The 17,235-nt window shown below is 37.1% G+C and overlaps 1 protein-coding gene and 1 non-coding gene across 15 annotated transcripts in view; both read right to left on the minus strand.

The window, feature by feature from the left end:
• The window catches only part of PPFIBP1 (PPFIA binding protein 1), a 153,699-nt gene that overhangs the window by 39,935 nt on the left and 96,529 nt on the right, over positions 1-17,235 (minus strand). For all 14 annotated transcript variants that reach the window (XM_063074766.1, XM_063074765.1, XM_063074778.1 and 11 more), the window contains 3 exons: positions 12,949-13,047; positions 11,310-11,515; positions 666-752 (listed from right to left, as the gene is read on the minus strand). In XM_063074766.1, the coding sequence (XP_062930836.1) occupies positions 666-752; positions 11,310-11,515; positions 12,949-13,012 (357 nt within the window). In that variant the 5' untranslated portion in view covers positions 13,013-13,047. The remainder of the gene's footprint in view (positions 1-665; positions 753-11,309; positions 11,516-12,948; positions 13,048-17,235) is intronic.
• Positions 3,818-3,891, minus strand: TRNAI-GAU (transfer RNA isoleucine (anticodon GAU)). The gene has a single exon. It is a non-coding gene; the product is annotated as a tRNA-Ile (tRNA).

Here is a 17,235-nt window from a genome sequence, read left to right on the forward strand (position 1 = left end):
GTGTGTTTAAAGCCAGGATGTAATTCAACATTCTCAAAGGTCAGTGAGGAGCTGTTGGGTTAGTCCTTCATCCTTAGTGCTCATTGCAAATCATTGCAAATTTCCTCAGTGATCACCAGCCTAGTAAATATATTTCAATTCATTTAGCTCAAAATGCCAAAGTAAAAATATTTATCAAGCGCTGAAAACATTATAAAGAAGCAAACTCAAATTTAGCCCACAAGCAGGACTCTGCTCACTGTTGTGTTTTGTTTGGTCCACTGTATCATTTCATATATTAAAAATATATTTTCAGATTCAGAAATATATGTCTATTCAGATTTTATCCTGTAGATATTCATATATCTGAATTTCTGCTATATCTTAAAAAATATTTTAAAGATCAGATGAGATGACAGATGAGATCAGAACATCAGATCAGATGACACTGTGCTTATATTCAGGCTGGCCCTTTAAGAGTAGAGGCCGATTAAGGGCTAGTCACCCAGACTGGGTGTACATACCCCTATTCAGCCGCAGTCCCCACCACTCCCTTTTGGGTACTGATGGCCTACTGTTCTTATTTCTATTAGGTTGCTATAAGCATCTGAATTTGCCATGCCAATTTAAAATAGCCTTTGTGTAAATATACCATGAGGAGAGATAGACATTTAAAAATCACTTGCCTGAAGAACGAGGGATTCTTTATCATTTTCTAAACGTGCTAGCCTTTCTTGATACACATCTCCGTTCCCAGGTAGATGTCCATTTGTCTGAAAAGGCAAATAACACAGGTAAGCCTGATCCTCTTTAACAGTGACACACTGTGGGTAAATGAGAATTGCATGTTTTTAATCCAAGGAGCCCGAACTGAATTCAGCACAGCTGTCAATGCTATTAACAGAAAATACGAGAATGTAATTTGGTTCATTTACCTCCAAATAGGTAAGACAGGCACATTAAGCATTTAGGCATGTTTTCACCAAATTAAACTTATCAAGGAGAAAATGACCCAAAAGGAACAGTGGATACTGATATTCTTCACTGACAGTAGACACACACACACAGGCACGCAAAGCTTTGAGTGTGTGCTGGGGCATGATCCCCCCCCCATTGTCCCTGAGTGTTCAGCGTTGCTAATTCTGGGTGTGGACAGTGGTAATGACCTGTGACGACCTTCCATTCTGCCACCCCCACCCCCAAGTTCCACATCCAGGACTACGCATGCCTGCCTTTAATTGGGAGACAGCAGGGGCAACTCACACCACAGGCTTCTTCCTCCCTACTCAAGTCTCCAGATCATAGAACAAATCTTCCCTGACTCTTTGAAGCCTTGAGCCTTTGAAGTCTTTCTCTCTTCCCCTCAAAACTTAAACACTGAGTTCACAATCACCTCCCCTGCTAGCACTGACTAGCCATGCTTATCAGCATTTTACCACTGTCTTGAGCTCATTCACTTCTTGTGAGTTTGCTTGTTCATATGTACTATGTTCAGCTCCTGAGCAGAGCTTGGAAACTAGTGTCGACTTGTAACCTCCACATCTGGTTTAGTCTCTGCGAATACTGATCTTACTCTTTCTTTCCCTCCCTCCTGCCTCCTTTTTACCAGATTTGTGTATGTTTATGCATGTTATAAACGCCTAAGGAAGTATACATTGAGAAGGAAAGTAGAGATTTTTTTTCTCAGTTTTCTTATATGAAAGTCATGAAAGTGACACTTGAAAAGGCTCACAGAGCAGAAAACATAAAAACGTCATTTTGAAACTTAGTAGTATGTGTGTCTTTCATAATCTCCTTTAAGTAGTTTATAACCATATAATAGGTAATCCCAATAGAACTTCCTGATTCCTCATTCAAATACAACAGAAATAAAAGCCAGTTGGAATCCAAAATGGTTGGATGGAGCTATCCAAAGTTCAAGTTGATCTCCTGTTCCCCTGAGACTTAAAAAGCAAATAACACCTTTGGATTTAGTACCATAAAAAAATACAAACTGTATATCCTTACTGTCTAAGGCACATCTGAGGTGACATCTATCATTTTTCCAGGATTAACTGTTATTATTTTTCTACCTTTTGAATTAATGTTGTTTCCAGTATCAATTCTGGGAATCACAAAAGGTATGTGCTTAGAAAGAAAAACAAAACAAAACGGAGCTTTAACAAGAAAGAAAATTCCAGGATGTTTCTTCTAAAAACTTAGGCTCACTGAATATGTTTCCCAAGAGACCACAAAAGAATCAAAAACTAATTGATTAAGTGTGTGATGCATATTTACAGTAGATAAAATTTTTAACACCAGCTGCTTGACCCGCATACCTGCACAATTACTACAGCCTAAGTGTGTTCATGCTGTTAACTGAAGTACCCAGAATTAAATTACAGGTATTAAGAAGAGCATGATGGAGTAGTCGAAATGACTACCAGCCCTGGGACTACCACAAAAATGAAATTCACATAACTTCTTCAGGACAGTTTTTTGGAAAACAGCCAGGACGCATAATGCATGTTCTCAATCTAAAAAAGTGCCAGAGCAGGCCCTGTCCAACTTCAAATTCCTCATTTTGATTATTACCATTAACAACCATCTGGTTTTTTTTGTTTTCTTTTTCTTTTTTTTTTTTTTTTACTGAATCATAATCAGTTACATATTCCTGGGGTTCAATGTTGATGTATGTTGATCAAATCAATATTATTAGCATATATATTATTACAAATCATACTTATTCTTTATGCCCCTTATCCAATCTCTCCCCGTCCCCCCTCCCTGCCCCCTCCCACCTCTGATAACCCTAGATTTCTTCTTTCCTCTTGAAAGAATAATGGTTACTCTGTTGATTTGTTGCCTGGATGATCTGTCCAGTGCTGAGAGGTGTGATCAGGTCCCCCACTATTATCGCAGAGTAGATGCTTCTGCTAGCACTCTGGAATGGACAGCCTTCTGTTTTTAAAACCGCACATAAGCTATGCTTTATAAACAGATACATTTCATTAGGTAGAAAAAATGCTTTCTATTCAGCAAGGACAAGAAGTAAAACTCATCTTCCTTCTAACTGGAGGAAATTATAGCAAGATTAGCAGTGTTTCTTCTCAAGCTACTGCATATGATATGGAAACGAGATGTTCCAAAACCAGTTCTCTAAAATTATCCTGAAATAAAAACAAACACTGAAAATGGACTGAGAGTTCTTATGTTTCTCAATTCTGTGTTTATATTTACACGCACACATAACAATCAAGAGTAGTTTAATATTTTTTTAAACATTAAAAGTCACCATAGAAACATAGAGCGAAATTTAAGAACCACGACTGGAGTAGTTTACATACTTGTGTTAACATATCCAAGTAGGTAAAGATCTGTTCTATCCACGTGTTTATTTATATCTCTGCCAATGTGTTGCTTTTGCCTTAAGAGTGTTAGAAGGAGGTAAATTCCATTAGGTAAATACCCTACTGTCTCCCACCTCCCTGTGCTCTTCCTATCGGATCCCTCAAAATCTCCCCATCCACAGTATGCTCTCTCACATACTAATTTTATTCCTTCTTCATGGACTTTCTTTCCTACCCTTTCGTATCATTTCCTCATCCTTTAAGGGCAGCACATGAACATAGCATCCACATGAACCTTCTTTACAGCAAGCATCACACTGAATGGACTAAGTTTAGACCTGGTTACACACGTCTGTCTCTTCTAACAGACTGCATTCCTGTGCATACATTTGTTTTTGCATCTGACACACAGTGGGTGTGTGTCATCTAACTAGATGGCTGCTGAATGAAGAAACAATGAAAGGTGTTCAATAAGCACTGGCTGAATAACAGATTTTGTTTTTGGCATCTGGCTGGTATGGGGATTGAACCCTGGACCCTGGTGTTATCAGCACCATGCTCTAACCAATTGAGCTAACCAGCCAGTCCCCAGTTGAGTAACAGACGAATGCACATTTGGTTTTAACCTGGTCTTTTTGCTTCTTGGAGAGACTTTCATTCATATTTCCTCTACAACTTGGTATGCATGCAATGGTTGACTTCTAGACTAGTTCCTTTCTCCTCAAGCTTGTACTCCCTCTTCCCACCACATTTAGCCTTTTTAATGGACAATAGTTGGGGTCATCTTGTGTGACCTCTTATATACTTTCTTCTTTGATGTACAATAGAATATACTGCCTCCTACATTTTTCTTTTTTCTCTTCCTGCTAGTCTCAGAGGCACTGAGTCTTTCCTTCCTAAGAGATCACCATCCTATGCCTACTTTGGAACCTTGATTTCCTCTTTCCCTGACACTAAAAATTATCACCTCTACTTATCATTCTCAATTTCCTCCATTCTTTTTTCCAATATCAACTGCAAAGTTGTGTGCTCACCACTATACTCACTTCCCACTCCTCTTTGCTTATATAAGTCCACCTTTCATAACCGGTCAATCCCCTCCTTCTTATATTACGCCATTCTCTCCTCCTCTCCTACTGGCTTCCCTTCTGTGTCTTGTCTTGTACTTTGCAATTTAGATTTTCATCATATACTACCATCAGTAGTTCACTAGTAATTTTATGTGAGTTGGTCACTTATTCTTCCCAATAGCCTCTCAGTGCAAATCTGTCTTACATTTCTTTTGATTCTTCCTCCATGATGCTTATAAAATCCTAGCACGTAATTAAAAATGTACTTATATAAACTCTTGAGTTAATCTGACTTCCAAAGCACTGAAGAACAGCCTAAATTACTTTATTCAAAATCCCAGAGATGCCTTCAAAATAACCCTTTCTATTTTAGCTCTTGGTGCAATCGCTTATTGACCACATTCAATCCAGCTGAGCATTTAAGTCAAAATTGGAATCAACTTAGGAATTTCAGCAGTACGGTTTCCAACTAACTGTGTGTGGAGGGTCAGGGTGGGAGATCCAGCTCTGCTGTAATATTGATACTTTGATTTAATTAAAGACCTTATGGTATTCACTAGGTTTTCTGGCATGACAGGGAGAAAAGCACCTAAAAAGCTTTATTCCTCATAAAATTATAGAAGCCTAGAGCTAGCCAGGAACCTCACCTGAGAATGCAAATTGCAAATCACATGGCAGGTGCTACATGTAACATTAGGGTACCATCTGCCTTTCCCTTCACCATCTAAAGAAAAGATCTTCATTTTATGTCAATTTCCTTTTAATTATCAAGTAGAAACATATAATCAAGCATGAAGATGTAAAAAAAAAAGTTAACATCTTGCCTTTGTGCCTTTAAAAAAAATTTTTTATTACAGAAAATTTTAAATATGTGTAAAATTAGAGAGACGAGCATGATGAAACCCATATACCTGTCACTCAATTTCAACAGTTATTAATTCATGGCAGGTGGGAGTCTTTTGTCTGATATTTTTACTTATAGCATCATGTTGCATTTTCCTTTGATTTTCCAGTTCTACTGGTTTGCATTAGTCTGCAGTGGTCTTTCCTGTTTCCCCCACCTTCATTTTGCTTTGTTCCTGGGTTCTGCTGTCCCGACTAAATCCAAAATCAACATATGAGCAGCGATTTGCCACAATTATACTTGTTTATTTCACAACACAAAAACTCATTTTGAATGTTAACATTCCCAAATCAGAATGGTGAGTAACTAAATTAAAATGGGGAAAAGAAAATTAGTCCCATTTTATAAGGACAAGTGTTAAGAAACAGTTGGACTAGTATTATTACATATATACAAATACACACAATTTCTACCCAGTAAATCTAATTTTTAAAATTAATTTTAAAAACTGTCATACTGTCTTGATTTCATAATTCTATTTTTAAAACTTCAGTACAAAAAAAGAGGAAGTAAGGCTCAGTCCACTAAATATCCTTCAATTAAATATTCTCTCTAGCTACCAAAAGAAATATTTACTATAAGGGTGTCCTAATCAGTATTACATCTCTACCACTACATGCAAACATGGGAGAAGAGATGGAGCTAAGACTTGAATCCATCAGACACAAATAGCACAGTCACATGTCACTTGGGTCCAACACCACAATAAGGCATCTCACACTGCTATTGTCCAAAGAGTCAAAGAAAATGATACCAGCAACAATGGAAATCAAGCCACCAAGCGGAGGCAGTACTCTGCCCCCCCATCCTCTTACAATGAGGGCAAGGGCTTCTGCAGTGGGGAGAGAGGTACAGGTTGAAAATACAGCATTATCCTGGTCACAGATGTACTCCAGAGGGGAGAGGGGTACACGTTGAAAATACAACACTATCCTGGTCACAGATGTACTCCAGGCCCCTGGGTTATAGGAGGATGGAGAAAAGAAGGTTTGAGTGTCCGAGAAGCTAAGCCCCAGCTCCTATCCTGTCATGGTAGCATATTCATTCATTTACTCCCCCATCATTCATTGATTCATTCAATATTTACTGAAAGCCAGCTGTGTGACAGAACACATATCTAGCAAAAGAATCTCTCTTCTACTTTGGGAAGGATAACACAAGATCAAGAAAAAATGTCCATATCGTTCTTGTCCCTTATTCTTTCTTAACTCACTTTCATAAAGGAACAGAGAAATCTCTTTTCACTCAATCCTAACAAACACCAGTAGCCAGAGATCCTATTAAAGGACATCTTACAACTCTCTCAATTGAGAATTCTACAGACTGGTTCAATTTGTTTTCCTGTATCTGTGGACGCTTTTCTTGGGAGTTTACCAGAAGCATAAGGGAAAACTGCTTTAATTTTAGCTGGGATGTCTCAGTGAGACGCTGCATAACTCAAATAACTATGATCACTTGTGGCATGCAATCTTCAGATGTACCTTGTTTGACAAGGCCTGAAGAAACATTCCCTGAAGGCACACATGAAAAGAGAAGCTGGCCAGAGAGCAGCAGGGATCAGAGGATGGTGGGACTGGAATGGACCATGTGGCTGGGAATCAGGGGCTCAGGGGGAACTGCCAGCAGCCCTGGAGAGAACATGTCCCATGGCTAACCCCTTCAAATTATGACTATTTTTATTTGTACAGAAACTTTTTAAAAAGGTACATGTGGAATTAATATTATCTAAGTTTTTAAATGTAGAAATAAGAAAGAAATGTATTATAATGATTTCATAAGTCAGAAGCCAGCCAAGAACACCTCATCTCTCCTATTCATACCCTACTTTTCTCCTGGGTTACAATGCCTGATTTGGAGTTATCACCATTGGTATTTTCACTCAGTCTGTTGAAAACTGTATTTTTATAATCTCTGCTGACTTTCAGATTGCCTCATAATTAAAACTGCCAAATAATCAGACACTTTTGGGATTTCATTATCTAATCCCCCCTCTGCTGCGGATCCAGGTCAGGATCCTCTTTTTCGTCTATAGGAAAAAATATGTGAGGAATGTTCTAGGGCATCTCATCAAGTTAGACCTAAAGGAAACAATAACTACTTGCTTGGCGCAAAGAGTTAGACATATTTTTCTAATTCCCCTCTTAAATCTGGAGCTTATGATACACGTAATTCTCCATTATTAATATTTATATTAACACATGATAGCATTTCACAATCAAAACTAAAAATTCTTCCTCAGGAATTAGACAAATATGTTATATTCAATAGTTTTTATTTATTTTTTTTTTTTAACTGCGGAAGACAAACTTCTGAAAAGATTCATTTGCTTCTAGAAGCCTACAGCTATACCTGGCTCAGGCAAAATAAAATAAGACCTACAAATGCCCAGCTGCACTCATGAAAAGATTAGTATCAGTCTTAAAGTACATGGACTCTCAAGTTGGCCATCATTAATAACGAATGATATCTTAATTATGTAACTGGTATCATTAAGAAGTTTTTCTAAAATATTTTTCCATGGTCTGAGAAATGTCGCAAGAAGTGAACTATGTATGAGTGATTTGTAACCTAACTCTTCTTCTGACTGGACACAACTCTCTCTCCCTCATTGTCAAGGGATCCTGTTAAACATCTTCTCTCTACTCTCTATGATCTACTCTTCAATATTACCTGATTGACTAGCCTTCTGCCAGGCTCTTGGGCAAATGCTCAGCATACATCACCTCATGGGATCCTCATAATCCTGTGTGGGAGAAACAATCATCCCCATTTTACAGATGAGGAAACTGAGACATAGAGCTTAAGAAATTTTCCCAAAGTCATACAAGCTCCTAAGAGTTAGAGCCAATGTTAATATTCAGGTCTGCTGTCTCCAGAGCCTCAGTTGTAACTGCCTAGGTACAACCCTGCCTTATTTATCATTTGCTGCTTTTTTATAGCCGGACCTACTTTGTTATTTGGACAATATTCCATTTAAATATAAAGGAGAATTTGCTAGGATTCTGTGTTCCTTCAATTCTAAGATGCCATCAATTTTTATCACACTATTAATTTTTTTTAATTGTGACAATATACACATGTAAAATTTAACATCTTAAACTATTTTAAGCATATAATAGTATTAAGTACATTCACATTGTTTTCATCTAAAGAACTCTTTCCATCTTGTAAAACTTTAACTCTGTACCCATCAAATGTTATCTCCCCATTTCCACCTCCCCTGACTGACAGTCACCATTCTACTTTCTCTCTCTATGAATTTGACTATTCTGGGTACCTTATTACCTAGAAAAAGAAAAAAAAGGAAGGAAGGAAGGAAGGAAGGATCCCAACTAAAATGTATACATATCCTCATTTTCAAGTTCATAAAACGTATCCCCACTTCTGAAACATTAAATGGGAGAAATCTAATATTATCAGCAAATCATTAAATTATAAGCATGGTCTCACTGGATTCCCAATGCCGAATCAAGTTCTCTTTTGGTTGTAAAAGTCAAGTCTACCCTGGTAGGTGTGCAGAGCCTGCTTGCTTCACGCCTGTGCCTCTGTCATTCCAAACACCCTTTCCTGCTCTCTTCTTCTCACTTTGGTTTTTGCCCTTTTCCATCTTTCTTCTTTCATTCTTTGTGTGTTTGAGAAAACATACTTAATTTGGAAGGTCTGAGGTTGAGGGAATACATATCAATAAGTTAGATAGACATAAATTAATTTGACAAAAAATCATTATCTCTCTGGACCCCTATCTAGTTTATTTTGTTTATTGTTGATTTTAGGATGAAAACTGAATCTTCATAAGTTCTGTAAAGTATTTTTCACTTTGTAGATTTTTAAGTTTAAAGTGTCAAATATTAAAATAGAAAGTAACTAAAATACAAACCAACAAGCCATTATCTATCCAAGAAAAAAATTTAAAACAACTAAGTTCAGTTCATTCAAATGTGCACTCCACTTTTATCATTCATGGGGCATCATTCATTACAAATATAATTTTTGAGCACCTAGTGTATGCCAGGCATTGTTCCAGGCACCAGGGATACAGTGTATTTGTTTTTGTTTTAAATAAAGGCAACAATTTCTGATTCACAATGCTTATGTTCCATTTGGAAATACAGAAAATAAATAATATAAATATGACAAATACACAGTACATAAGAAAGTGGTGAATGCTCAGAAAAAATAAAGCAGGGAGACATACTGCAAAGAATCAATGTGTGAAATCTTAGATAGGGGGGCAAGAAAAGGCCTCACTGAGGGCACAGCTTTTGAGTAAACACCAGAAGATTATGAGGGAGCTAGCCATAAAGATATTGGGGGAAAGAGCTTTCCAGGCAGATGGGACAGCTAGTGTAAGGGCCCTGAGACCAGTTTACCTGGCAAGTTTGAATATCAGTAAAGAAGCCAATGTGCTTGCTGGAGTACAGTGAAAAGGGGGAAGTATAATGAGATATGAAGTCAGAAAGTGATGGGGAGCAAATCCTATAAGGCCTTGCAACCCACAGTAAGCACTTCAGTTTTTACTCTGAGTATGATGTGATGCTTATTGGCAGTTTCTGAAAAAGGAGTGAGTGACGTGATCTAACTTGTCAGATATCGTCATTATCACTTTTTATCAGTTCCAGAAATACTTTAGCAGAACATATTAAGCACATGTTAATGAAAATGTTTTGGACACAAGTCAAAAATTCAACCAGAGATACTCTCCTTAAGCTATGGCTGCCATTGCTGGCCTCTGGATGTGGCCTAGGAATGGGTTCTTCTATCACTAGTAAATTCCTTTCTCACCACATGCTGAATGGTCAGAAAAACATAGAGTAAGAAGGGGTGAGGTCAGAAGTAGAAAGAGGCTAAGGAGTACACTAGGAAATACCTACTTTTACAGCATGAAGCAATCCCCAAGGAAACCAGCAAATCTGGACCCTTAAAACTCTGGAGGAGAAACTTGAAGAGCAAATATAAAACACAATTATAAAATATCATGTACTTTAAAAAATAAAATAGCTCCAATCATCAAGGTTGTGTAGCTGCACCACCACCAAAAGACGGATCGCAGCGTTTGCACTGAGAAATGGAGGAGTAAATCAGGCAAGAACATAAGGACTTTCAGCACAGGACTGGTTGGGGGCACCAGTATCTGCGTGTCGTCCCATGAAAATGTCTCAGCTGTAGGATGCTCTGTTAAGGTTCACAAAGCAAGAAGTGTTTGTTTCTACCACAGATCCTAAAATACATCTTGATTCTTTCATACAATTTTCATTAGTTTTTATACAAATGCATTTAACTCATAAACGTATTGCAGCATCTTACTAAAAATTGAGTATCCTTTAAATATAAAATATCACCTTTCCCTTCTCTTTGAACCTGTTTTTCTCACATTCTTTAGGTTTTATGTGTTCACTGCATATTAAAACCATGGTATCTACCACTGTGCCAGAGAAAGGGTAGCTCTGCCCTGTCATCAATTTTTGAAAAGGATGCCTAGAAAGAGGCCTCATTGTTCAGTGAATAAGAACACCATTTAGAGCCCAACTCCACAACTTAACCCAAGAACTGCAATTAAAATGATTGCCACAAACCACTAGATGGCACTTCATGTCAAAGATTGCTACAAACCTTTGTTGCTTTTTGAAGTGTCGACACCTCCCAATTAGAAATGCCATTGGGTCCTTTGAAGTGAATGTCCTAATATTACTGAGAAAGCTTCTATTATCTGCAAGGTTCCTTCCCTCATAGGACTATTTGTTTTAAGCCACACTAGGTCATTCAAGAATCATCTAAAAGCCAGTCCATTTTTGTGGGCAGAATCAGGTGAACTGTTGGCACTCATAAAACGTACACACATAGCACTTTTAAAAAAAAACCTATCCTTAGAGTCAAAAGGAACTGGAATCTCTTAAGGGATAAAATTGGAGCAAACCTGTTGCTCTGTAATTTTTTTTTTATTGTTCTAATCAGCTACTCTAAGTTCTAAATTTTGGAATAAGCAACCAAAGAGTCACAGCACAGAACGTGTAACCTGCAGATACGTACCATTTGACTCTGAAGCCATTCAATGAGCGTTTCTGCTGTTGAATCTGGGACCTGGCATCTCAAGCCTTCTTTCTCATCTGTGTCCATCATCTCCAGCAATCCACGCAGGTCTTCCACGAGGTGCAGAGCTCGCAAGCTTCCCATGAATGGAGAGGTGGGAGATTGGCAATCAAAAATTCCATTAGGATATTCCAGGGCCTTAGAACCTAAGTTTAAAAAAAAAATCAGAGAGAGAGAGCAATAGGATCTATGCTAGGTAAAGCACCACAGGCTGAAGGTGGTAAACCAGTCTAGTCCCAGTGAGGAATAATCAAAACAAGAACAGGAAGGAGATGATAATTCAATCATGTAAATCTCTCCAAGTCTTGTGAGACGATGCAAGATAAAAAACCACATACTTGATAGTAAATATCAGTTGTCCAGTACCTAACAAGGAGGCCACCTCTTAGGTACAGACAGAAAGAGGGTATGGTGGGCTTTGGTGCAAGATGTGCTGGCCTCACACACATGATGAGTAAGAAGGTGGCATATCAGTTCAGGGAGAGCCTTGCATTCTAGAAAATACAAATTTTAGAGACCCTAAAGACTTCAAATTCCCTGAAAAGGAGTTTAGCACTGAAGTGGAAATTGCATAGCATAATGTCAAAGGTAAGAGGGCCAGTTCCCAGATAACAGAATTTAATTTCTGAAGTTCGATGAATTACAGATGTGCATTTGTACATGTGCGACAGCATGCCTATACAAACACTTTCCCTCATGATTTTGTTTGCAGCCTAGCATCAAATGCTCTTGTTAACATCAGCTTTAAAATATAGTTTTACAGCCATTTCGTTTTTATTACTCACAAGAAAAAACATTCTACTACTTAAATTCACACAACTGACCCACAGCCCATTCTGAAAGCAATCATGTATATCTCTTCATTTCTTTGATTTTTATTTTCTGGTTTGTCAAATATACATACTACTTTTAGGCTAAATATCAGTAACTATTTAGGCTATCACCTCACAAGTCTGAAGGTCCTACAATTGGAAGACACCCGCAAACCAACATGTGAGTTCTCTCTGCAGCTGGCCACCTGGCTTGCTCAATGGGGACAGGAACTCTCTTTCAGCCAGTCCATCCACTGACCTTCCTAATACTGAGCCAAGTGATTTGGATCAAAATCTGCCGAACGATAACAACAGTCATTGTTGATATGCTAGGCACAAAGTTAAATGTACCATTTAACCCTTTTAATCAATCCCCTCAGGAACCCTGTAAGGCTGAGATGAGAACCCAGAAAAATATAAATTGAGGAGAGTATGTCACGGGGAAGGTGGACAGTAGAGCAGTGTCCCTCAAGGTATGGTCCACAGACCACACACACCAGAATCACCTGAGATGCAGATTCCTTATCCTTAATCAGAAACCTAGGATGGAGTTTGAATTTTCAACATTTTAAAATAAAGTCTGAGAATAATTCTGGTAGAAAATGGAGAAGAGGAACAAAGATGAAACCACAGGGAACCTAAAGGCATTGCAGTGGGCCAATAAATGAAAATAAGAAAAAAACTGAACAGCTAATAAGAATTGTAATTAAAAAGCCAGGAGAGCAGAGTAAATGCCATCGATCCAACTTCGACAGGATGCAGATTACCTGCGATAATACCGTCCATCTGCTCCAACGCTGCAGCCAGCATGTCACTTGCATCACTCATCATTTTCTGATTTGTCAAGGCCAAATTCCAACCTAGATCTGAAAAAACAATGATGCTATCATTACATCCTTTAAATGACACATTTGCTAGTGGCTTTGACAGTTCAACCTCAAATTATAAATATACAGAGAGAACTTCAGAAGTAGCAGAGCTGAATTAATGGAGTCATTTAATGAGCCATGGCCAGTCATCTACTGTAGTGCAAGACCATGTGCTGCACCTGTATGTGTTAATAAAGGAGATTCAGTTCTTGTACGCAAAGTGTTTGAAATCCAGTAGAATGGTTTCCATGCTGTATTCTTTAGAGCTATAGGACTCTGTGAAGGGAATCGGGGATGGCTGTGGAAGGTTGCTGAAGGCCATGAAGGGTGCTGGGGGGACAAGACTTCTTTCTCCCTGTATCAGTCCCAACAAGTCTCTACTCTCTTAATTTTTTTTTTCTTTCTGTATAAGGGCTTACCATATTATCTAAGCAAAGGGTTCATTAACACATATACTAAACACCCCCCCCCCACTGGTAGTTCGTAATGTAACAATAGCTAATCATGTATTAAGTACCTAAAGTGGCCTTTATACATTTCCAAAAGTATCCACAATCCTAAATCATGATAGCAATCCTATAAAATGGATTAATTTGTGTCCATTTTATAAAAGATGATTGAAGACGTTTGATATTTGCATGGAAATACAGCAAGTAAATACAGCAAAGGCCAGCTTTTAACTTAGGTCTGTCTGACTTCCACCATAATACTGAGTTTCTGTTTGTTTGATCCGCTCTGAAAAATAGGTTTATGCTGAAATTGTGTCAAAATCTACTCATTGTTTTACTTGTTAAAAAAAAATACACAGAAATTACACTTGCAAAAAAAATTGGTCATTGACAGAAAGAGTTAAGACTGTGTGATTTTCAACATTCATCAATGTATTTCACACAAATCAAAACCACATTGAGATGTCATCTCACCCCAGGTAGACTGGCTATTATAAAAAAGACAGAGAATAATAAATGCTGGAGAGGAAGTGGAGAAGGCGGAACCCTCCTACACTGCTGGTGGGACTGGAAGTTGGTGTAGCCATTATGGAAAATGATATGGAAGTTCCTCAAACAACTACAGATACAGCTTCCACATGATCTAGCAATTCCACTGCTGGGTATATACCCAAAGGAATGGAAATCACCATGTTGAAGGGATTCCTGCACTCCCATGGTTATCTCAGCTCTATTTACAATAGCTAGGAGTTAGAACCAACCTCAATGTCTATCATCAGACAACTATATAAGGAAAATGTGGTATATCTACACAATGGAATACTACTCAGCCATAAAAAAGAATGAAATACTGCCAATTGCAGCAACATGGATGAACTTGGAGAAAATTACGTTAAGTGAAACAAGCCAGGCACAGGAAGAGAAATACTGCGTGTCCTCACTCATAAGTGGGAGGTAAAAAATTAAACAAATAAATAAAAAAAGAAAAAAAAAGGTACAATAATCACAATAATACGTAGAACTTTCAAAAGGATAGAACAGAACTGAAGTTACCAGAGGTAGGAAAGGGGAAAAGAGAGGTAGATAAAGGAGGAATTGGTAAAGGGGCACCAAACAATTACACTGCATAATGCTGACTATACTAATTATCTTGATTTGAGCATCACATATTGCACACTAGTATTGATATTCAACTCTGTACCCCACAGATATGTACAATCAACTATGTTTCGATTTTTAAAATTATTTTTAAAAAACAACAATCAATGCATTTCAGGTATGAGACTAAGCACCCATGTAGATATAGATTCTCCCAACAGGCCTGAATAAGGGTATTGCTATTATTTTGCAGATACTGTAGTATGGCAAATATCTGGGGGGAAAGGGCATGCTGTTTAACAGACACCTTTGCCCTCTGTTTCCAAGCAGCCAGATCTCATATACTATTTTATTTTCACAGACATATTTATAGTTCTAGTATCAGCTTCTTGTATCGGTTCTCTACTATGCATGCATTCTAATAAAATGCCATATAATTGTGTGAAACATTACTTTGATTTTATAGTAGTTTCATCTCAGAATTTTCTAGAACTCTACTTACTTCAGAAGGTACAAAATATCACTACCATTTCATGTGGAAATACTACAACACAAAAATACTCAAGGTATGTGTTTAGAGTCACCCAGAAACCAAGGTGTCAACAAGCTAGGTTATGAACCTAGCTAGTTCTAAAAAATCAACTCATACACTCAGGTAGTGCAGTCCAGAGAGGTGGGGTACAAATTTAATGAGCACACTTCAGGAAGAAAAACTCAAAACATGAAAATTGAGAACATAAGTGATTAAGCTGAATTTCATATAATGAAGTAGTCTGCATTCCCTTTCATTTAAAAAGCTTTAAATATACCCTAAAGTAGCATTTTCTATATATACGTTTATACATGTGTACATATCAAACAAAGAGACACATGCCAGGCTTAGCTATAAACATGGAAATGCCAACAAAACAGAGGAATGCCCACATTAGAAAAACACACTCACCGCCCTCATTAAATTAGAAAAATAAATATTGTCTTTGTTAGCAGCTATATTTTAGTAAGAGCATAAACACTTTTTCAAGTATGACAGGCAGTTGTCTATCTCTTCTTTGTTCTATTCAATGAAGCTTTCAAATGCTATGATATGGAGGTATGAAACAACCTAAATCATGCTTCAAAGAGATGATGAACCAATTTTTTAAAAATTTCCAATTCATTAGAGGCCAATCTTTTGTTTAATATAATAAAAATATGATGACAATATTAAATCACTACAACAGTTTAAAAAGTCTTACTCTCAATCTCTATATTTATCATGTAGCAGTCTACATGTAATAAAAGGGGAAGAAAATAAATAAACGTAAGTAATAAATATGTATATAATATGGTTTGGGTGGTAGGTCATAAGGGGAGGGGATTGCAAATTAAATAGGCGGTCAGGGAGCAGTGATAATATCAAAGGCCAAAGATCTCTCTAATAAATTAAAGGTAGTTAAATGTAGGTGGTTTAGTTCAGTCATACTCCAAGTGTAGAACTCCTACAAATCAATAAAAAAAAAGATGAACAGACATTTAAGGGAAGAGAAAACATTTTCAACCAACAAAAATGTGAAGAGATGCTTAATATCATTAATCAAGGAATTTAAAACAATGTGACATTGTATTATGCCCAGTCAATTAGAAAAAAAAAAAAATTGATACTGCCAAGTGCTAGAGAGGATGTGGATGCACACAATGTCTTTAGAATGGTGGTTGGAATGTAAAATGGTTTAACCACTTCGGATAACAGTGCAGCAGGATCACCTAAAAGTAAACATTCACATTCATTTTCAATACAGCAACATTTACTCCAAGGTATATAACTAAGAGCAATACACAAATGTTCATGGAAGGACTCTTTACAAGAACAGAAATATGGAAACAACCCAAATGTCCATCATCATGAGAGGGGATGAATAAACTGTGGTATAGTCAAACAATGGAATGACATACAGTTGTCAAAACAAACTAAAGCAACATATGTATAGTATGGATAAATCTATGCGATATAACAAATAAAAAAGTCTCCGGTAAATTCAGCAAGACATTTTAAAAAGTTAAAAGCAATTAGATCTATATATATTTAATTGGTCTTATACATACAGTCATGCACTGCATAAAGACGTTTTAGTCAACAACAGATGACATATACAGCAGTGGTCCCATAAGATTATAATGGAGTTGAAAAATTCCTATTGCTTAGCGATGTAATAGCCATCATAATTTTGTGCAAAACACATTACTCACACAGGAGCAACAGGCTATACCATATAGCTTAGGTGTGCAGTAGGCTATACCATCTAGGTTTGTGTAAGCATACTCTGTGATGGCCACAAAATGAAATCATGTAACGATGCATTTCTCAGAATGTATCTCCATTGTTAAACTTCACATGCATATATCAGTAATTGATATACATTAATTATATTGACTATATATATAAATTTTAGAAATACATACAAATTCAATATAACTATGCAGAAAGAAAAAAGGGAATGATAACAAGGTTACTGCCAACTTTTTGAGTTGGATAATAATTCAAAAGTGCTTATTATATTACTAAAAATAACAAAATGGAAATTCCAGTTTTGATAATGGTGGAACAAATTTTACTGGATAAACTGTCTCACAAATGATACAAAACACCAGATAAAATATA

Source organism: Cynocephalus volans, chromosome 12 (assembly GCF_027409185.1).
Source record: "Cynocephalus volans isolate mCynVol1 chromosome 12, mCynVol1.pri, whole genome shotgun sequence".
NCBI lineage: Eukaryota > Metazoa > Chordata > Mammalia > Dermoptera > Cynocephalidae > Cynocephalus > Cynocephalus volans.